This window comes from Argiope bruennichi, chromosome 7 (genome assembly GCF_947563725.1).
Source record: "Argiope bruennichi chromosome 7, qqArgBrue1.1, whole genome shotgun sequence".
In the NCBI taxonomy this organism is placed as follows: domain Eukaryota; kingdom Metazoa; phylum Arthropoda; class Arachnida; order Araneae; family Araneidae; genus Argiope; species Argiope bruennichi.
In genome coordinates this window covers 36,243,126-36,266,938 of record NC_079157.1, presented here as the reverse complement: position 1 = coordinate 36,266,938, position 23,813 = coordinate 36,243,126, and the positions used below count along the sequence as shown (strand labels likewise).

At 27.4% G+C, this 23,813-nt stretch overlaps 1 protein-coding gene across 2 annotated transcripts in view; it reads left to right on the top strand.

Moving 5' to 3' along the window:
- The first annotated feature begins 5,266 nt into the window (after window positions 1-5,266).
- Window positions 5,267-23,813, top strand: part of LOC129975980 (multidrug resistance-associated protein 1-like) — a 63,880-nt gene continuing 45,333 nt past the window's right edge. Inside the window, exons 1-7 of one of the 2 annotated variants that reach the window (XM_056089295.1) lie at window positions 5,267-5,400; window positions 13,372-13,551; window positions 15,226-15,351; window positions 15,457-15,594; window positions 16,647-16,763; window positions 19,574-19,635; window positions 20,724-20,840. In XM_056089295.1, the coding sequence (XP_055945270.1) occupies window positions 5,371-5,400; window positions 13,372-13,551; window positions 15,226-15,351; window positions 15,457-15,594; window positions 16,647-16,763; window positions 19,574-19,635; window positions 20,724-20,840 (770 nt within the window). In that variant the 5' untranslated portion in view covers window positions 5,267-5,370. Of the gene's footprint in view, window positions 5,401-11,834; window positions 11,909-13,371; window positions 13,552-15,225; window positions 15,352-15,456; window positions 15,595-16,646; window positions 16,764-19,573; window positions 19,636-20,723; window positions 20,841-23,813 lie in introns of those variants that run through there. The other variant, XM_056089296.1, reaches the window with a different exon arrangement.

Sequence of the window (23,813 nt, the reverse complement as noted above, 5' to 3'; positions counted from 1 at the left end):
TTTGCAGGAAATTTATAGATTTGTGTCAAATTTCGAACAAAATGTATTCTCAGAAAGTCTGTCTGTCTATCTGTCTTCTTGTTGGAGTACAAGCTAATACGAGAAGTAGAAAGTTTATAGAATTATGTGGTTAGAATTTAGTACACAGATTCAGTATTTGAAATGTAGATCCTTTTCAAATTTTGAATTAAATCCATCTGGATCTTGACATTCTATCCATCTGTATTTTCGTAGCCATGTAAACGCAATATCTCGAAAACGCATTAAATAAATGAAATTCGACATGCGATTTTGTTACTAAAATTGCATTTTTCAGTTTCTGTTTCAGTTTGCCGAGAAGTGGCATCGAAATGTGCGTTCGAATTTCTTTATAATTCTAAATAGCACAAAACTCTCATGTGTGTTTTTCGAAAAATAAATGTTTACGCATTCGTTTAAGCCCTTTGCCAAGATCCACAATTTCCTATGGAGAGGGAGGAAACACTACATTTATTTGAAAGTTTGCGAAAAAGGTTCGAAGGGACCATTCCCACTAGTTTATGTTTAATATAATCTACAAACACATAAAAATAAATTTATTGAAGTCGAGATTTTGGCGAGATTTGGCGGCCACGTATTAGATAGACCTCTCTGAGTTCAGAAAAACACATTTTTGGAAAATGTCCGTATGTCTGTCTGTGACAATGATAACTCAAAAACGATTTGAACCAGAGGGTTGAAATTTGGTATACGGTCTTTATACCAAATTTTCATATCTCTATCACATTTTGAGTAAAATCTGTTCAGAGGATAGATGTACAGATTTTCTGTACAGCCAGACAGAAGTTACAGTTCTGACTGTCCGAATAAAAGTTAACATGATAATTACAATACGAAGAAAGTTTTATGGATAAAATTCGGTACATAGATTTAATATTTCTATTTTAGACACCTATCAAAGTTTGAGCCAAAAACAATAAGGGGTTGACTGTCTGTCAGTCTGTACTTTCAGAAATATGTATACGCGATAATTCAATGACTTTAAAATATATCAAATTTGGTAAGGGATTTTTTTTTGACCACAAATGTAGATTTGTGTTAAATTTTGGTTTCGATCGGTTGGGAAAAATGAGTCTAAACCGGAAATTTGATTTTTGTATGTTATTAATCGCATCCCAGGCATTAGTCGCCAAAGAACTCTCCAAAGATGACACGATAGATTCAGTGTAAATGCCAAATCCACGCCAAAGGTTGATATTTCATATAACTATTGTACGCCAAGATTTCTGGTATGACAAATTTATTAGAGAGTATGCGAGAAAGTGTTTTGGGATTCCCGCTGTTTTACTTTCTCATTTACAAACTGATTTTTATTTTCTCTTGTATAAAGAAAATATTGTAATAGTAAAAAAATTTGAAGATATTTTTTTTCCACCGCATTTTAGACCTTACCGAGTTCGGAAAACATTTTTGGAAAATGTCGCACCATCTCTGACAAAGATAACTGAAAGACTCTTTGATCTAGACTACGGTCTTGACACCTAGATTTGTAGATTTCTTTCTATCAAATTTTGAGAAAATTATGTTCTAGAGGAAGTCTGCCTGTCTATCTGTTCGAATATAAGTCAATACGATAACTACAAAACGAAGAGGGTTAGATGGCTAAAATTTGATACTCATATTTAATATTTATATTGTAAACATTTGACGAATTTTGAGTTAAGTTCAACAAAGGATTGAACGTCTGTCGATCTATAATTTCAGAAGCACAATATTACATGATGATATAAAAACAATTTTTATGCTATAATATTTTTATAGTTATTGTAGTAAGCGTCAATACTATGTTTAAATTTTAATTAATTAAAATTTCAAAAAACAAATCACTCCGAATTGTACATTTACACCCTCTAATCATATAAATTTTATGTTTTTTTTTTTAAATCTGTGTCAAACTATCTGCTCTGTAGAGCGCCAACACAGAAGCATTCATCTTTCTAATTAATAAAAATAGAAATTGAAATTGTATTCATTCCGAAGATGAGTTGTTACTATCTTAAATCTCTATGTTGCATGACCTTAATTATCTTCTTGAATATTATCTTAATGCTTAGATTAACTTTCTTTGAGTATTATTTCTTTCTTCTGTCACTTCGCATTGTTTCGAAAAACGAACAAAGATCAGATTGCAGTTCATTCAGTCAATGTCAACTGAAGAAAAGGAAATGTTATCTTTGAAACTCTTTCGGCAAAAAGTTTCTGTACATAATCAATGTTAGATAAGAAAAAATAAAAAAAATATGATGATATTTATTTTCAGCCGAACATCTGCGCCTAAAAATTAACGCGATTTCATCTGCCATACACTTCACGCAATATGTTAAAAAAAACGCCTCATAGTTCTAAACATGAATGAAATGGTATATAATTTGTCTTTGACCAAAATGACACTTAAATATACATTTGCAATGCTTTAAGAAGTCTGAAGTGTTACCCCTTTTTCTCCTCTTCTGTTAGGATGTCACAACGTTGGTCAAAATGATTTTGCCTGGATGTTATGCAACCAATTGTCCTCGTTGCCACCACGAAAACTTCAAAGTGACCTTGACAAATCACGATTTGCCTCTCTTGTTTACTTATTTCATTATTTGTGCGCTTTCAGGGGTAACTTCAGAATATTATTCACTGAAAACGAATTTAATTCATTTGTGCACCCAAGTAAATATATATTTATCAATGGCAATATCTTGTCAAAAAAATATAATGATCAAAAATTTAAGTTATTTTTTTATTTAATATAAATAGATCTTTCATGTTTCAAAAATACTTGAAAATATTATTAACTTTTTGAGTAATACTTTTAATTTTGAAGAAAAACTGAATATGTAGAATATAGAATGGAAAATAAAATACTACTTACTATCAAAAAAATTTTATTTAAAATTTGGCATCATATAACACCAAAATCTACTTTTCATCTTTTCTTGCATTTGATTCAAAATTAATTCACTCTTATAATTATACAATTTCTCTATATTGCTTATATGTATTCTAAAATAAAATACAAATTAAATGTCGTTTTGTGTTCTATTAAAATCCCTTTTAAAGCTAAACTAAAGATATTACGGTCATAATAAGTTTAGCTGGCATTAATATAATGTTAAATATAATAAGATGGAAGAATATCAAAGTCAGCATTCCTATCTCTAAACTTTCTCACCACACCAGCATCTATATACTTTAAAATCCCATATGCACATTGGCTCGTCAATGAATGTCGTCGTATCTGTATGACTATGCTTATTGTCTCTGCGATGCAGTTATGCTGTTAATAATTGCAAAAGAAGAAAGTAATGCAATTAAAATTTTGAATGCTATAGAGAACAAAGGAAAAATTGACAGTAACTAAATAACACATAAACAACCATTTTTTAAATACTTATTCAATAAAACAAAATTTAAAAATCTTTTGAACAGACTAAAACGTTTCCACAATATATTTACAGAATGGAACATGCAAGATGAATAATAAGAAGAATAAAGCAACTCAAAAATAAAAAGTTAAAACACGGAAACATAATAATTCGTATCTTAGGGAAACTGTACGACAATTAAATTGACATCGCTATTTTTTCTTTTTCTTTCTTTCTTCCTTTTTTCTTTTCATTTCTTTTCCTTTCTTTTTTTTTTTTTTTTTTTTTTTTTTGAAGTTTGAAAAAAAAATATTTTAACCAAAACTCGAATATTTAAACTATGAATTACATTTTAATTAATTTAAAAGTCAATTCATACTTTGACTTCGAAAAGTTGATAACTTATTGATAATATTGTTTGATAACTTATTATTAGAGCACCAAGTTTCATCAAAATTGGTGAAAAATGCGCAAATTTATACAAAGTACATGCAAGCATCTCTCTATGTGTGCGTGTGTGTGCAAAACATTTTTTGAAATAACAGGCATGGAATTCTTTAACGATTTATTTTTTTTATGTCTTTAAGGTTGTAGTCAAAATTTTATCTGCATCAAGATATTTGAACTTTTTTGAAAGCGTTCAGGATATTTGGACGATTTTCTTTAAAATGCAATATTTGGTATGATATTTTTAAATAGAATATTAGGTTTTTCTGCTTCAATTAATCCAAGATTTGAATTTGATTTTTCAAAATCAGTTGAAATAAATTTACACAAAAAAATTATAGGGATTTGCAGAAAAACATATAAAAAATTATATTTATTTAAAACAATAATTTTCTTTAAAAAAAAAGCAATATTTTGAAATTTATGTTTTGTTATATTGCTTGATTCTTTTCATTAAAAACTTAGAAATAAATCAAGCATTTCGTGACGGAATTAGGAAAGAACTAATACTGCACTAAAATCTTAACAAATCAGATGTTTTGAATTAATAATGTATCCTTTTTTAATAAATTCCGGCAAGTCCAGAAAAAAAATCCCGATTTTTTTTTAAAATTTTTTTTATGGGATTTCCTGAGAGAAAGAGTGAAAATAAAATCAACATATTTTTTCTTTGTTATATATGAATTTTTAAAAATTTTATTCAATTAAATTATTTTTTAAAATTCTTTTACTTGACTTTAAAAAATGTTTAACTGTTTATTCAAAAAGGCAATGCGAGATAAGCAGACGACAATATGTCCAAATACTTTTGCAAATTATTAAATTCAAAATTCAAAAATTCCAAATATTAAAATCTTGCATTTCATGTCTGAATCGAATTTTAATATTGCAGCAAAGAATAAAATCTCGTTTAAGCATATCATTCTTTTTAAGGAAGAATAATGACTCAGAATATTCTAATCAAGATGATGCCAAAAAATTATAAAATATTACATTCATTCATTCAGATGTATAGGAAATAATAGTGAGAAAAGGAACAAATTAAGAGCTATTAACTTTTTTTTTTTTCTCCCTGTATTTGTAAATCCAATTCCACGGAACAAGTTTTAGCAGGTTCAACGAACAAGTACTTGCATAACGTTACGACTAACTCTCACCTCTTTTTTTCTTCCGTTATTTACCGACGTTATCTGCATTATGTTTATTCTTGTCTCAAATATTTTCCTTCTTGAATGAAGCGTGCAAACTGATATTTTCAAGTGTCATAATGCTTATCACATCCATTGTTTCCAAAATATTGCCCAAATTGTGTAAAAGCTGATGATAGAACTCAATGGAATAATCATTGATTCTTTTATCGGACGCATGCGCGTTGTGCGGCGAAGGAGTAACTTTTTTTTCTTTATCCATGCCGATGTTGTGTTTTTGCTGTCAGTCTGGATGAACAGGCACGGCGTCCGCATCGTGTGAATCGTTTGAGCCAGATAATTCATCAATTTTTTCTTAAAATAATTTCTTGGGGAGGATATTAATGGAAGTTTTTTGCAATGATAAGTTTTGGGTAAGTTTTTCATCTTTTTTTAATATTTTCATATTTTTTAAATGTCGTTTTGTGTTCTTAAAATCCCTTTTAAAGCTAAAGATATGATTACCATTTACATATTTTGCTTAACGGTTTTGTATATAAATATGCTTACAAAAAGAACGATCAACTAGTATAAATGCCATAAAAAAAAAAAGAAATCTTCTTGTTCTCTTATTTATTAGTAAGAAATATATTTATCTCAAGAAATATAGGTTGTCTTTAATTTTAGTTAAATCTCTTATGCATAATTTGATGGCAATAGTTTTTGGTGAACATCAAAGAACAAGCTTGCCTCATACAGTATAATTTCGTAACATCCTAGTGCCAGGAACACAAGAGATTTCTTATTATATTAAGTTAGTTTCGCAAGTTTTAATAGATTTGGCTAGAATTTTTTTCGCCTTGGCGATAAACCTGATATCCGGTTCTCCAGTTTTTAACTAATTTTATTATATAACAACTGCACGTTTTCTTTTACTATAATAATAAAGAAATTTAGCTTTATGAGTCCTCAATGTAAACTATGCAAATGATTAGACGAAACTTTCTCTCTTAGCTTTCAATAGTAAGAAAAAACGAACTCAACTCAAACGAACATTTTCTTCTATAGGTTTAGATACGCTTTTCTTTAAATTTTGTCAAGTTGAAAGTTGAAATTTTGCAATTTATTTCACTAACTTTTTGATGCATTAGAATTTTGGGAGTTTGTGTATTCTTGATGATAATATACTATATTAATATTTTCAAAAGTTATATCAGTTACTCGAATTCATTTACTTAAATTTCGAATCCAAGATAGTTGAGCCACCTAATATTGAATTTAAAAAATGTTTTTAAGATGCTCTGATATTTATAACAATATATAAAGTGAAAATGCATTTTTTTTTTTTTTTTGTATTCTAATAAAAATGTGTTTTTAAAAACTGTTCTTATTAAAATTTATTTATTCATTTTTTCTTTTAAAAATACGTAAATATATCCCAATATATTGTGTCTTGAGGCATCCCTAATCCTGGCGCTCGGGTATAGTTGTTTTCTTTTTGCCATTTTTCTATGCCCCTTAAACAGGTCGTAAATTCAGCGTGATGAGGTTTCAGCTTCATGGTAGAAATGTTCAGGATCTAATACAGAATTCTATCAAAAATTCATTTTTTTTTTTTTTTAGTATAATTCGTATTAAAGGTTCGTTTGGTTCAAATTTTCTTCTACAAGTGTGGTGTGAAATTCTGAGGCAGTTGCAATGGCTCAGGTGTAGACTTTGTCATCTGACCACTTTTAAATTTACTTGATCTATATGTAAGTAAACTTCGTGTTGTTCCAAATCAGAAGTTAATTGAATTTTACTAAGCTAAGACACATAGAAAGGTGCTTAGTATTTTAAATTGCAACTTTGACAGGACAAAATTAAACAGTCAGAATCAAAAGAGCAAATTTTTGGATATTCCCTCATTTAAAGAAGAAAATAAATAAGTAAACACCAGTTGATTGTATTGAATCGAAATTAAATTAAATAAGTGTAATTTTAAATTAATCCCTTCCAAAATTTCATTGTAATTACTAAAATACTGTTCAGCTTATCTTAACACAATTTTTTTCACTTAACATTACACTCTTGATGCGAAATAGCTCTAGAGTTTTAGCAAACTACTTTAGCATCGAAACCAAGGGCTGGTCATTTGCATATATTAGTTTCTAGAAACATTTTTGAGATGCAATTTTTTGTTGGAAATAGTACTTGTATGTGTGGGAGAGGATCTAGAAAGAAAACGGTTTCCTATGAAGTATTTCTTTGAGTAGGCACAGGAACACAAAAAAGGGGAGAATGGAATTTCGTAAAAAAAAAGAGGTTTTGATAATAAAAACAATACTAGGAAGAAAATTCTGTTTGCAACCGTAATAATGATGAGAAGAGACAAATGGAATTGCAGGGATTGCGAAACTTGCTCTAATACTTGTAAGTGGGGAGAAAAAGAAGAGGATGCTATTAGCACTAGATATTATGCAACGTATCCACGATATTGATCGGTATTCTGAATGTCGTATAATATCGAGAAGGCATTCTTTACTGTTAGGAAGAGGCTTAGCTATAGACCGACGTGATAACGAAATAATGTTTTATGAAATTTAAAAATTTTTATATATTTTTTTTTTATTTTTAGCAACTTCAGATATATTAGTTTAAATATAGTTTTCTTGATTATTCAAGGATGATTTTGACAATGACTTACTTTTATAAAATAACGAACACTTAATGAGACTGTGTAACAGTAGATTATAATATGTAATTTTATTTAAATTAGATCAATGCTCTATTTTGATGGTGCACTCTTTGGATTGGATATCGCAATTTTGAATTGATGTCATATAAATCGGGAGGACATCTCTTCCTGTTCTCCCTTATGTACAACATCATCAAAAATTCATATTTCTGTAAAAAAAAATTGAAGTTTTAATCGCATTTATAATATATATTTAATCAATATTTAGGAATTTTTCATCTTATGATAATCATTTAGGATATTATATGTGATTGATAATCATTAGGATATATTTTCTTTTATTATGCCTTTATTCTTTTATCAGCGTCTAACATTTAACTATTTCATTTTAACCTCCACATTTTTAAAAAATATTTTTTATTCCCTTTATTAATTTTTACTTTCTCGTGTGTGTAGTATAGAGAAAGTATAATAATCGTCAAAAAACTCGAACTCGGGATTTTGACTCGGGAATCTTCAAGTTTTAGATTTCCCTGACTTCGAAAAATACATTTTTACAAAATGTCCGTCTGTCTTTCTGTCTGACAAAGATAACTCAAAAACGCCTTGAGTCAGACGATTGAAATTTCGTTTACGGACTTAACCAAACTTGCAGATTTCTATTAAATTTTCAGTAAAATTTGTTCAGAGGAAGTCTGTCTGTCTAGCTATTCGAATATAAGTTCATACGATAATTACAAAATGAAGAGAGCTAGATAGATAAAATTCAGCGCATAGATTTAATATTTTATAGTGTGGACACCTATCAAATGTTGAGTGAAATCCAACCAGGGATTGACTGTCTGTTCGTTCTCTACTTTCAGAAACACAGTTGGGTTACTGCCCCCCCCCCTCAGTTTAACCATTTGGGGGTAGGTCAAAGATCCCTGTGCTTATACCTTGCCTTATATTGAAAATAAAAATTTGCTCAATTTTGTGCCTCCAAATCTGGCTCCCGGGGTACAAACTTCGTTTCCCCCCACCCCCTTGTTACGTTGCTGGTTCTCTGGCATGATAAGTTTATTAAATTGTATGCGAGAAAGTGTTGGAGAGACCACTTTCCTTGATTTTAGCTGTTTTTTTACTGAATTAGAATGTATTATACCACAAAATGAGCATTAATCAGAGAAAAATAAGGGTTGTTGTGGCCTCATGGTGCAAATAGTGATTGAGGTTCGTGAGTCCAGTTCAGCAGAATAGTCCAATTCACTGTATATAATGGAATAATGTTCGCTAAATGTGTTGAGTGGTAAATGTCCTTCTACTAGTGTGGAGCGTAAGATTGGAGAGGGAGGGGTTGACACAAATGTCATTCTCTCTATTTGACCATGCGGATCACAGTTATGAGTTTCCTTTCTGAATAATCCTAATATAGCTTATAATTTCGACATTAATACAACTAATACCAAAAATAAGCAAGCAACAATATTTTATTTATAGTAAGAAATAAATGTTACAAATATATATTATATTATTTCTATTTTCATATTTTATTGTTTTCTGCTTTTTAGCCTATAATCTGTTTCACAATTTCACATATCATCACGTTATAGAATCTCGCATCCAGTTTTCCATTCCCCCCCCCCTTTGGTTCACATTCAAATTCCACATCTCATAAAGAATAAAAATGTAACTAAAAGTAATGGATTTAACTAATAGCTGAAAATCTCATTACCCGATCCGATTTATATAAGGAAGAGAAATAAGACTATATTTCAAAATTCCATTTTTATAAACATAAAGAAAATCAAGTGAAAGAAAAGCACGTTAAAAAGATTGCATTCCCATGAGTTTAAAATGCCCATTAGTATGGTTACGCAATTTTCATAATATTCGATGTTAAATATAATAATTCTGAGTAACGGTGAATATCACGAAAATATCATAACAATGTTTTGGGACATCTCTGCATCTTAATTTAAATTTTCTTCTAATTTTAAATTAAACTAATACTTTAATAATATAAGTAATACTTTAAATTATATTTAACTTTATTCTAAAATGTTCTTTTATTTCCTAATCCAATTCTCACTTTCTTATTTAATTACTTTTAACACGCACTCTAGAAAATGGATGAATTCAGCAGGCTCTCACGCTCCGAGCGAAGGGATGAAAATCTCTAATGCTTGCAACATTCTTTTAAAGATACCCAAGATTCCCTTTCTTTAGTCTTCACATATCAAAGAAATCCCTACCAAAATCTGAAAGTAAAATCACTGAAGAGAAAACATTCTGTCTCTTTTGCACTTGTGTCGCGTTGCAAACTGACATCGCTTATCACTTCTTACCTGTACAAATTATGCCTCCCGGATGAAATAAATCGATGTTAAATTTCAGAAGTTCCTTTTCGTCCGCGCAACTGCTAAAATATTACACCTCTCACACACATATATGTATGTATATGCAAAACATGTGTTGAAAAAATTCATGAAGTTTTTGAAAGATTTTTATTCTTTATAAGATTTATTCTCCAAAGAAATAAATTTTTTATTTTACTAAGATTTCTTTGTTCAAGCTATGATAAGAGAATTGCAGCGTATCGACTAGGAAGGCAGAAAGCAGGAAAAAGAAACTGTGAGAGAGTATTTGGAGATAGAGTTTTAGAAAAAAAGTGGTAACTCAGCGTTTTGATTTCATGGGGAAAAGAATAACCCGCATAACTCAGAAGTTAAAGTTACTGTGAAGCCGAAGTTCGAGTGATTAGGAAATTATTTTTAAAGCATAGATTAATTTTAATTCATTATATATATATATATATATATATGGTTATTTATAGCATTTTTTCGACTTTCATGACTTGTAATTACATTGGAAATTGTTAATTTGATGGATCTGCTTTTACAACTTCGGCCGTTTGTTGAAAATATCAGTACTTTTACGGAGTGGGTAAATTGCTGTATTATTGCTTCTTTTCTTTAAAAAAAAAAAAAAAAAAAAAAAAAAAAAAGCCGACTCAAAAAGTATAAGATTTTTATTTATAGTTAAATTCTGAATTGGATCCTTTTAAAAAAGTTATGCCTCTCTCAGTATAATTTTTTTCGTTGAGGTGTTAGGCACCCAGAGCAGAGCATCAAAATAACATCTTAAATGCTTCTATTTGTAAGTAGGGAATTGCTGTTTTAGTTATGATTAATTTTTATTTTCTCGTATGCATAGTAAACAGATAATATAGTAATCGTCAAAGAATTCAAACTCGAGATTTTGACGAGTGTCGAAGTTTTAAACCTCCCCGAAATGGAAAAACACATTTTTAGAAAAAGTCTTCTTTCTATGACAAAGATAACTAAAAGAAACTTTGATCTGGACGGATGAAATCTGTTGTATACGCTTAAAACCAAATTTCTAGATATCTATCAAATTTTGAGCAAAATCCATTCAGAGGAAGTCTGTCTGTCCGGCTGTTCGAATATAATCTAACTAACGAAGAGAACTAGATAAATAAAATTCTATAGATTTAATACCTTTAGTCTAGGCATCTACCAAGTTTTGAGTGAAATCTAAAAACAGATTAACCGTCTGTCGGTCTGTACTTTCAGAAATGTGTAAACGCGATAACTCAAAAAGGAGATGAGTTAAATATATCAAATTTGATATGTGATTTTGCGACTTTCAGAGTAGTTATATGTCAAACTTTTGTTTTAGTTGGCTTGGAAGAACGCATTTAAAACCCAAATCCGATTTTCGGATACTATTAACCGCATGTCAGGGATTAATCATAAAATAGGATCGCCAAGGATGGCACAAAAATCTCAATAAAAATGCAAAATTCACGCCAAAAATTAATATTTCGTAATTATTGTATGTTTAAATCATGCAAGGCATTCTCTGGGGTAACATTTTTTATTAAGGAGAATGCGAGAAAGTTTTGGAGAGACTACTCTCCCTGGCTTATTACGTCATTAGCCGAAATATAGTTTTTGAAAGGTATGAAATAAGTGCAGTAAGCTATTAATTTTTTTTAAAGCAGTGTTTCATTTGTAAGAACATTAATTATTGTAGAGTTATTAAATTTATAGAATTATTATATTTTCTAATCTATCTGTCTACCTGATTGTTATTACAGAAAAAATCGTGATTAAGCCGATTTGGAACGAGAACACCAAACCGAAATCGAAACTTTTTCATACCGCGCATTTTGTTTACGTTGTATGTATGATACTGAGGTGCAATTTGAGTACGTTAAAACGTTAAACTAGAAAAAGCTTAGTGAAAAGTGGAAATAACAGGTTGTAATGTACCGATTCCATATTTATTTTTAAAATTGTAATTTATTGCAAGGTTGGAATATAAAAACCACATTTTAAAAGACCTTATGGAAATTTAATGCTACTATGTTGCGTTTTTGTTTAAGGCTGAATGTACTAAAAACTAGCAGATTTTAGTACTACTTAGTGCTAAGCAGATTTTGATCGAAGGGAAGAAAACAAAGTGCGACTCAGTTTAAATTTTTGCCTTTGAAGATAATTTCAGCTCAATTACAGCATGGCATTTACGAATAAAAGCAGAAATATTTCTGGTATATCATTCGAACTTTGAATGAGATTCGAATGAAATTTATTTTGTTTTTGTGACAAATAAAATTAATACTCCTTTTAAATTTATAAATTTTAATTTGGAGCAATATTATAATGAATATAACTTATAATATATTAAAGTCTTTTTCTTTTTTCCCAACTGCATAAAATATCCGGAAATATATTGTGGAAATTTTTAAGGTTTGAATTTAGATGTATTTGTAAACTTATATTATTTAAAACAAAATGGTTTGAAGTTACAGAGTTTCTAATTTTAATTATAAAAAAAAGAGACTTAATTTTCACTGTTATCATAATTACAGTGACTTTTAGTGGAGAAATCTTACTTAAATGTTCTGTATATTCTTTTTTTTTTTTTTTTTTATGAAAAAAGTTTTTTTTATTTAATATATTGTGAAACACATATTTCAATGGTTGAAAAACCAGAATCATATTCAATTTGCTAAGTGCTATCTCTAAACTAAGTTTAGTGAATATAATTTTTTGTTGGGAGGGGATGAGGTATTTATTTTAAGTTTGTACTCCATGTTTGTAAAATAAATTTTAATTATGATGTAACTAATAATTAAAAATTGTGAATTTTTTTGCAAACTTAATAAAAAACTTGCTTTATCTATTAACAAATTCCTAGCTATTTACTAGGAATGACACATATTAAGTATGCTTATTTTTTAATCAAAATCACTGAATCATCAATATTTATTGTTTTTAGCTCAAAAGTGTAATTGGTATTCCAATATCATAACCAAAACTTAAAACATAAAATTAAAGACATTAGGAATTATGTTTTATTTGTTACCTTGGTAAGGCTCATTGAATTTATACTGTTAAAAGCTTCTTAGCTTTAATATCTATATAAGTTGCTATACTTGGTTAAAACAAAAAGTAGGAAAGAAGAATTTCTCAAATTTAGATAAATAAAATAATTTGCCAGTTTTATTCATCTTGATATAGAAAAATTATCATTGGTGATAACTTTTTTTTTGTTTGAATGTCAAATCTTTTAATGAAGAATTTGGCATTTATCAGAAGAGTTAACTTAATTTTTTATGAAAAAGTTTTTTATTTTACATACAGAATCTCGCATGATTTTATTTTATTTTACTGAAATTCATATACTCTGTTTTGTAAAAAAAATTTCATCTTTTTTGCAGGATTTGAATCAAACATGGTATAATCAGATTCCAGAATTCTCAACATGCTTTGAAGACATCATACTTGTTGCATTGCCTTGTTTGTCATATTTTATAATTCTCTTAATTAATTTATTACTACAGCCAAGGCCTATTAATCCAAATTCTCTGCCATGGACTTGGTTGAATATAACAAAAATAGTAAGTCATTATATTCTTTTATGTTTCTCATTATTTCTTTTATGCACTATTTTCATTTATGTTAAAGTATATTTAATGGTGTATTTTTTATAAGTCTGAAATAAATTGAATTGTTAATCTTTGAAAAAATATTTGATAATTTAATTACTTTGATTTTTTTTTTAAATCTTGAAAAAATTGAAGCATTTCAAAATAGTTTATGAACAGTTGAATCTTTGAGCCTAATTTAAAATAACTTAAATGATGAATGTCCTGTTACTTACCTAATTACTATTAATTTTCCATTAAAGAAATTATCTGATATTTCAAAGAAATAATGCAATCTCTTATAAATGTTGAAAAAAAAAAAGGATTTTTTTTTAAAAAAATTCTTATTAATATAGTGTTTTGATAAAACAAAGCAAAAGACTACTATTTAAAGCCTTTAACATATTTTTAAATGCCATTCATGCTTGTAATTATATGGTCTTTTCAAACCAATATTAATTCTTATTGAAGAAAAATTAATATGGTTGCTGTAAAGCGATTGAGACCGTAAATCTTATCTTCCAATTATTTGAAAAGATAAAAGAATAATATAAAAAGTTTGAAGTTTTAGGGTTCATTCTGAAACCTATATTGCATATACCACTTGTAGTATATTGCATTGTGATTATTTTTTAATTTTGTACAAAAAAATTAAATATTTCCACTCTTATTATTTTATATTAATTTATTTTTTTTTTGTTTACCGATACACACATACTTCTTATTTTTGGTAACCCTGCCCCCCTCCCAAATTTTACATATGACAGCAGCCATATTGGATGCATGTTGTATGGTTTTGAGGCTGATATTGATAATTGTTATTACTTGAAAAGCAAGAAAGTTGCTTCATTACCAATATTGGAAAAAAAAAAATATCTTGGAAGATAAGTGATAGTGTACTTATGTATTGTTGCAGCCTTCATATTCAGTTTCCAAGCAAATGAGATATATCATTAAGATTATTATATTATGTCTACTGGAGCTTGAAGATCTTGGTATTATTTTTTAAAAATACATGATTGTCTTTGTTAGATTGGATTTTCATACCTGATATTAATTAAAAATAAATATAGGATATGCTGTAATTTAAATCTGATTTATTCTTGAAATTAATAAAATTAAAATCTGATATATCAAAATTGGTTATATTAAAGCAGGTTACATGAATCCTGTCCAGCAATATTTGTCATTATATAATGCTACCACAGTTCCCTATCATATATATGCAATAATTTTGTATTTCATTATAATGTAAATTTTTAATTTATGAATGTAACTGAAAAACTAAACACTCCATTTGGATTGTAGCGATTCTTAGATAAAAAATGTTTTTGTGATGGTATATGCATTTTGTATTCTTATTTATGTGTCTCTGAATTTAAAAAGATGGTACATTCTTGCCTTAGTTCATAATTAAAAGGTTAAAAAGTGTAAAAGAAGCTTTCTTAGTAGAATTATCTGGTACTTTTAGATAATAAAATTAAACAGAGCATAGGTGTAATTTTTTTTAAAGGCCTATGCTCCATTTTTTTTCTTAACATTTATTTGCTCTTTTTGTGTTATATGTGTTTACTAGAGTATGTTTAGTATAAACTTTTTACTGAGCTCTCCTAAGTGACATCTGAATGTTCTTTTTTTCCCCTTCAGGTTCTTTCACTTTGTTTATTCGTCATGAGCTGTATTTGGTGTGGTATTATCATTCATGACATTTATTCTGATCACGATGTGCCTTACTCTTCATTGTTATCATCATCCTCCAAAGTTGCCATATTTGTGAGTATTTTTTTATTAAAATTTTTTGTTGTATTGCACATCATATATACATGCATATTTTAGAATAAAAATTATTCTACTAAGATTTTCTTCTTTTTTTTTCAGTTCATGGTGACATTAATTATGCTACAGCATCGGTCTTGTGGAGTTACAACATCAGTAGCATTATCCACATTTTGGTTACTTTTTTCATTATGCAGCATAATTTTGTACAGATCAGCATTTTTAAAATATTTCATTACAGTAAGTAGCATGTTTTTAATAAAATGTTACATTTTAGAAACTGTTATATTAGTTCCTTTTTTTTTTTTTTTTTTTTTTTGGTTTACTCCAAAGATAAATTTTTAAAACATATTTAATAAACTAACTGATATTAAACAAACTTGCTTTACTTTTCGATGATAGACTGGTTTACATAGATAGGGATGAGTATTTATGCAAAGATTTAAATTATAAATATCATTGATAATAATGTAGTTTATAAGTTAGTTACCAGTAGCAAGATTTCTTAGAGAAATAGTTTGAAACCAAATTAATTGAAGATAGCGATATGCATTGATGAAATACAATTAATTTATTAAATTAATTGAGAAAATTTAAAAGAAAATGAATTTTTTATTAATAAGATTTCTAAGAAAAGCAGATTGAATTTATTTTAAATTGAGAGATGAATATTTATGATTCTATGTTTTAAATTGTTTTAAAAAAATTTTAATTGAAAAAAATAATTTTTTTGTTCTAGAATTTTTTAGTGAATTGGACATACTAATTTACTGGATGTTGACAGCTAAAATGTTAAAGCCATGTTGCTAATATGTCTATAATGTTATAGCTGTGTAAAATAATTTAACAAATTTGATTTTAAATTTCAAATATTTCTAATAAGTGCCATTATTTATTTAGATTTATTTCCTTGAGAATGTAATTTTATAATATTCCTAATTGTGGTGGGAGCATTTTTTTTTTATATACATGTATGCCTATCTTTGAGGAAAGTGTTTTAATTTTGTTGAATGAAAAATAAAAATTTTCAAACTTCTGAAACTTAGCTTTTAACTATCTTTTTGAATGTTGATGTTAAATAAACATTTTTGCATATATCTGAATACAGCTAAATTGATTAGATTTTTAAATATCTTATTTCATTGATAATTGTTTCCCTTTTTCTAGAAGAAAAAGAAATTTATTAAATTGTATTGAGAAATGTACAGATAAAGTTTAAATTAAAAAGAAGTTTTTATTTACTTTAGAATAATATTTAGTCTTATATAATTTTTTCTGTTTTTCTTTTGTAGAAATTAGATGATGCTTCAGGAGTTATCTTTGTTTTAGACATGGTATTTTATCCCGTAATTTTTATTCAACTGATTCTGTCAGTGTTTGCTGACAAGAAAAGGTTCTCTTCACTTCATGTAAGTTACATATAATCCATTTATTTTACAAAACTAATCAACTGGTTTACTTAGATTTTTAGTTACAAAAAATTTCAGTCAAATAAATACTTATTTATTTTTACAGTTGCTGGGTTTAGTGGCTATTTTTGAATTATGCTAAGGTCATGAGATTTTATTATACGTAAGATGCCAATATTTCCTCAGGATGGTAATATTCCCTGATTTACTGGGTGAATTTTAGATTGTGAAATGATAATAGGTTTACTATTTGGCAATTTTTAATTTACATCAATTTCGACCGGTTCTATTATATCTAGAATGCCAATGATTTGCATTTTTTGGCAGTTTATCATAGGGCCCTTGAAAAATAAACAAGTCAATCAAATATTTTATACATAATTTGGTTCTAGTAGCTCCTTGTACAAAGTATTTTTAAATGTTAAATATTGTTAAATATTTGACTCATAATTTTTTTTCAAAATTTTTCATTCTTATAATGAGATGAATTTCTCTAAACTTCTGTTACTGCCCCTAAAATTTTAATTTTAATTTGAAACAAGAAGAATCCAAAAATTTGCTTGTTGATTTGAATCTGTTTGTAAGTTTGTTTGTTTGATGAGCAAAACCATGCAGCATTAAAGTTTTCTGTATATTAATTTCCTAGCTTGGATTGTTTGAAATACCATTTGATCTTTTTTGTGTCAAAACTTCTGTTTTTAGAACTGCTGATGTATTGCAAATAATGGAACTTTTAAATAATATTATCACCAACAATAAATTTCTAATTTTAAAAAATGAAAGTATGAAGCATTATTTAAATCGCTAAAAAATAAAGAAAGAAGAAATATTATAATTGTCAAAAAATAAATAATTCTCCTCAAGTTTTTGATGAATCTTGTTTGAGAACTTTTTGAGTAAAAAAAAGAAAAAAAAAAAAAAAAAAAAAGAGAGAAAATATTATCTATCAACTTGTGAATGTGATAACTCAAAGTTACAGTGAGTTAGACAAATAAACTTGGTATATGACTTTTGCATGAAAAGTGTATATTTATCATGTGACCACCCCATGAAATTTGGGTAAAATCCATAAATAGACATTCTTATATCTGTGCTCAGTTGTATACAATAACTCAAAAATGCAATGAATTAAGTAGATGAAATTTAATCTGTGTTCTATGCACCATATTAGCACTCACTTTAGAATTTTAATTCCAGTTGGGCTATGGATAAGAGGTACTGTTCCAAAATGCTCAATTGACCTCTCCACCATATCACAAAGTCAAATATAAAATCTGCCATTTATTGAAATATACAAAGAGAGAGAGAGAGAGAGAGAGAGAGTAGAAAATATTCTTACTGTTGTAGTGATTTTTGTCAGGAAATTTAAGTTTATTATACACAAAATGAATTTTCATTTTTTTTTAACATTTTTAACAATTGTACTGAAAGACAAGTTTTAAATATATAAATACATACAACTGTTAAACCTAAGATAAATATTTAAAAACTAATAAATGGGGAAAATACATGCAATTTCCATTAATGGGTTCAAGATGTTTAGAGATTAATTCTGAGAGAAATCTTACAGCTAAGTATTAGCAAACTTTGCCTGATCACATCCAGTTTGGATTTCAAGTTAAATTTTCTCTGCCTGAGTAACTGAGAGTCCTTTTATTTTTATGATTATTTTTTGCCTACTTGTGCACTTTGATTACTTTTCAATTGCCCCTGTACCATATCTGCAGTACTTATTACTTTATCTGGCACTAGTCATTACAATTCTGCCTGACAATTACCACCCTAATAAAGCATGAACAATTCATAACCCAGAAACAATAGGTACTCCCTTTTCAAGAATATTTATTACTCTTGTGTGCATTTGTTCTTCATAAAGAATACACATCTATTCTCTTAATGGCCAACAGAATGTGAAAGACACAATTCCAAATTAATGTTACATCTGCTGCTTATTTTAAAGAATGAATCATATATTGCCCATATATGATTTATCTTATCAATTGCTAAGGTGTTCTAATATCTGTATGGCATAGAAGATACTAAGTTAAATATATGCAATTCTTTTATAGACTTGAAAATGTGCCCTTTAGATGGACCGTTGCCAGTTAGCAATATTTATCAGATATTTAAATCTGAAAAATATCATTTGGCTTTGTCCTTCTTTCCATTTTACAATTCTTTCTCTTGCCAATCTTTGCTTCATTATTATGGGATCATCTCTCTCTCTCTCTCTCTCTCTCTCTCTCTCTCTCTCTCTATATATATATATATATATATATATATATATATATATATATATATATATATATACATTGTTCCTGAACATTCAAATCAAAACTGATCACTAGAATTGAGTTAAAATAAATGTTGATCTACTTAGCAGTAACTTCTAACTGACCTCGAAGTTATAATATAATGAATCAGCATACAATTGCAGATCTTAATTCATTGACCTTTGCTAATATCTAGCTTGAAAAAATTTTAATAGATTGAGAAGTTTATGATCTAATCACAACTAATTTTAATTCATGCTTAATTTTACACTTATAGATGAATAAATCAATTGATGTATTAAGAAATACCTGAATAATTGTCTTTGATGTTATAACAGAAATTGGGATTCAGTAATGCTGATCAAATGGGTGAATAGATAGTTATATATTCTTATTATGATCAGTTTATAATATTTATTATTTTTTTCTCTATTAGTGTTCTCTAATTTGTATGTATTTATGTTAAAAGTATTTTTATTTTCATTAAATTTTAATTCTTTAAATCTATTATATTAAAAATATTTTTTTTTTCTATAGGAGACTAATATTATGGATGAAGTATCATTTCTGTCAAACATTACATTTTTGTGGTTCATGAAGTAAGTATATTTAATTATATGGTTTGCTTGTAAATTTCTTTAACATTTTAATTGTACTCATTTTTTATGGTTCTAAGCAAGATTATGTAGAATTAGCCAGAAAATATTATATAAAATATTTATTCATATTTGATTGTATGAATGTGGTTGAAACAATTAATCTTTTATTAATTTTTTATTCTAATTATATATACAGGGTGTTTCTAAAATTAAGAGACTTACTCTAAGGGCTAGTCAGTCATACAGAAATAATTATTTTTATAATGGAATGTGATTTTATAAAGCAGAAGGTGGTCATGCAAAGAATTTTATAATAATAGATTACAGTGTGATTATGAAAGCACTGTACTATTATATGAGATATACCTTCCTAGATAATCTCTGAAGAAACATTGAAAACTTGTAAAATGTATTAAAATCTTTTGTATTTCTATTGTTTTTTTGTCCTTAGTGGCTGTTTCTACTTTTTTCATATCTTCTGTCTATTTGCAGCATTTCTAATGCTGCAAATGTCGTTCTAATATTATTTATGTTTCACTAAATCAAACCAAACTTATTTCCATTTTATATTTTTAAGTGGGAAATTTTTGAAATTTTACCTCTATAGACATAGCTATGAGCATTGAGCTGTTGTTTTTCATATCATTCTTGAGTAGACTCTTTAAAATATTCTCTTGCAAAATTTACTTCTGTTTTCCTTAATTGAAATAATCTCTGTCGACTGATTTATCAGATAGTTTCTTTAAAAATATGTGATTATTTATCTATACAACCCAATATTCTGTTGTAAAAATTACTTTTTTATTCTATATGCCTAACCTTCCTTTAAAGTTTTTTCAATGATTTTAGAAACACTCTGTATTTTTCAATTATATATATATATATATATTTAAATTCTAGAATAGTTTGAATAATGTAAAATAATTGTAACAGTTAGACATATTTGTGTTTTTTAATATATTATGATGATTGCTTTAAAAATATATCGTTATTTTTTTGCATGAATACTTTATAAATTTTGTGAACTATAAAAATAAAAAGATTTTTTTAAATCTAAATATTGATATTTATTATTCCTATTCTTTTAGATATATTTATTTAGCCAGGAAAAGGCTCCTGATAGTGGAAGATTTCTTTTTTTCAACTACTTATTTGACAGCTAAAACTCTTTATGCAACTTTTGAAAAGCAGTTCAAATATTATTTGTAAGTATACTTTACTCCCTCCTCAAAAACACTAGATTTTTAAAAATCATTTATTTTTTAATCAATGGTGGATTTATGTATTTGAGGCAATGCACATTATAAAGCCATTCTTTTAATAAACTAATCAATTTAGTATCAAATTCAATTTGTTAATATTTTATTTAGGTTAATAATTTTAAATTTTTATTTTGTAAACCTGCAATTGTTTTTTATTCATTTATTATAATTCCAAACTGCCTGGCACCCATGTTTACTCAATATTATTGATATTATTTTATGAATTGGGGAATGGAAGCTGTTGGCTGTTTGCTTGAAAGATTGCGAAAAAAAAATTTTTTTTTCTGCGAAGATTTTTTTGATGCAATTTTAAGGAGTACTATATTTAGAATTCAAATAGGAAGACCAAAAGCAATACTTTGAATAGTATTAGAAATATATGGATTAAATTCTTTTTTTTTTTTTTTTTTTTTTTTGTGCAGCTCTTAAACAGACTACAATTTTGAGAAGAGTTATAGAACTCAATCAGCCTTTATTGTTTAGAGGCAAGAATTTTGAGACCATTTATTTATTATTTTTTTAGGGCTCTGCTTCTAAGAAGAAAGAATTTTTTAGAAAGGAATTCCAATGAATTTAATTGTTTAACTCCATTGTGAATGGTACCCTCACTAGTAATATATGCCAGAGAAATTTTTATTTTTTTAGCGTGTGTGTGTCGGGGGGAGGTTAACTCCAATATTGAGCTTTTTTCAGCATTGGTTTTGAGATTCTAATAATTGATACATTGTAAAAATTCTCCTAAAGTGTTTTAATTTTTGTTTCATGATATAGGTGACAAAATGATGAACATAAAAAAACAATTATATCATCTGCAAAAATAACCAACTCCTTCGCTCATGGTCTCATAAAAGGCATGCATAAAAATGATGAAAATGATTTATGAAAGAATGCTACCTTTGGGTAAACTATTAAGTAAGGTTTTGTGTTAGAGATGAAAGTCCTCCAACATACCTGTACAGTATTAATGATTAAATTGTTATTGATTGATTGAAAGCTACATTCTTTCCACAAATTCTAGTAGATATTGGAAGCTAAATCACTTCCCACATTGTTTAGGATGATCAATAAAGAGATGAACATTTTGATCAAATCTGGTGGTGGTGGTGGTGGTGGGGAACTGTTATTAGTTACATGTACCAGCAATTCTTCCTGATTGCTCTATTGTTTAATAAAACATCTCATTTGGAAAATTTCTCTGTCATTGTTCGGCTATAGGTTCTTCTATAGGCTCTGGCAAAGAAACTGATGCAAGAATCTAAAAATCTAAATAGCTGATGGTCTAAGAGAAAATCATGATGAAATATTTTCCTGTATATAGTATCTGTATATATTGAGGTTTCATTTATTTATTTCTTCTAAAGGACGGATCTGTGTTCCATAAACATGGTCTAAGATCACTAATATTATCTTCCCATGTCTGGTGAATCATATATTTTTGAAATATTTGCATATTTATTAACATTTTGTTTGATATAGCTTTGCAGAAGCATTCTATGTGAATGGTGTATTTTTTAAATTTGAGTCTTTATGACTAACCACAATATTAATTTCTTCACACTGCCTTTGACCCAGGGGCAAGACAGGCTTATTAATTCAGTAAAAGTTTTCTATTATTTTGAAAAGAATGTTCAAAAGTGAACTAGTGTGGTATTTATACTAAAGCCACTTCCCAGTGTTTTAACTGTTAGCTTAGATTGACTTCATTTAAACCTAAAGAAATACTGTTCTAAAGAAAAAAGGGAAAATACAAATAGTCTCAACTGTTTTCTTTAAGAATGGCTTGAAATTGAGTAATTAAGAAAAAAAAATACTATAAGGCCACTATTCATGATAAAGTACAAAGTTATTACCAAATATCTCATTTTTAATTGTATTATTTTAGGAAAGGTCAAGTAGTGCTGTTATTTTTAGATGATGAGGTCATCAAAACTAGCTCTCATCTAATTTAAAATTGCAGTCCCAATTTGAGGACATCTGATTCAAAACATTATTAATGGTCATCATGCTAATATGCAAGTTTTTAAGTGGGATTGGGTTCTTAATTTGCAGCCTTTTGATCCTGAAACCAATATTCTTATTTTAAAGTCTTGAAGGGGGAGGGGTGCATGAAAATTATTAATTTCTGAGGAATTCAATGAAATTAGTCTATAATAGGAAGAGAAAAATGTTTTTGTATTTTCTGAGAGTTGTATAAATTCACATTTTGGATTATGAGAAATATATTTTGTGTTTGGTAATAATAGCTGTGCTAATAAAATTGAATCTGAATAACTAAATATTATTCTTATAAGGGAAAGTAAAATTATTATGTAGCAAAAAACTATTATTTGATACATGTTAAATATATGAAAATTTCTTTGCACTCAAATAGAATAAATTCTCATTTTTGGAAGAAATATTCGAATTATTTTTCTCTTATACTTTCTATAGTTTTTCTAGATCATGCAGAAAAAACAATATATATATATATATATATATATATATATATATATATACCTTTATTACTTTAGTTAATGAACATTATATATATATATATATATATATATATATATATACATACCTTTATTACTTTAGTTAATGAACATTTTCTTTATATTCTTAATCTCCTTCTGAAGTTTTTCATTTCCTTCTTTGACTTTGAAGAATATGTCATCTTTGGTTTAAAGCAAATTCTCAGATACGTTACAATTAAAGGAAAGCATAATTAATTTGTTATTATTTGTATTCAAAAAATGACATATTTCTTAGATTATGCTGATTTTTTTTTAAAAATAATTGAGAAAGTAAAAGCAGAAGCATCTTTATACATTTTTTTAGGATAATGAATCTTTTGGAGTGTTTTTTTGTAGATTCCATATTTATAAAATTTATATGAAAAACATTTACAAAATATTGTCCTTAAAGCTTGAAATTTAA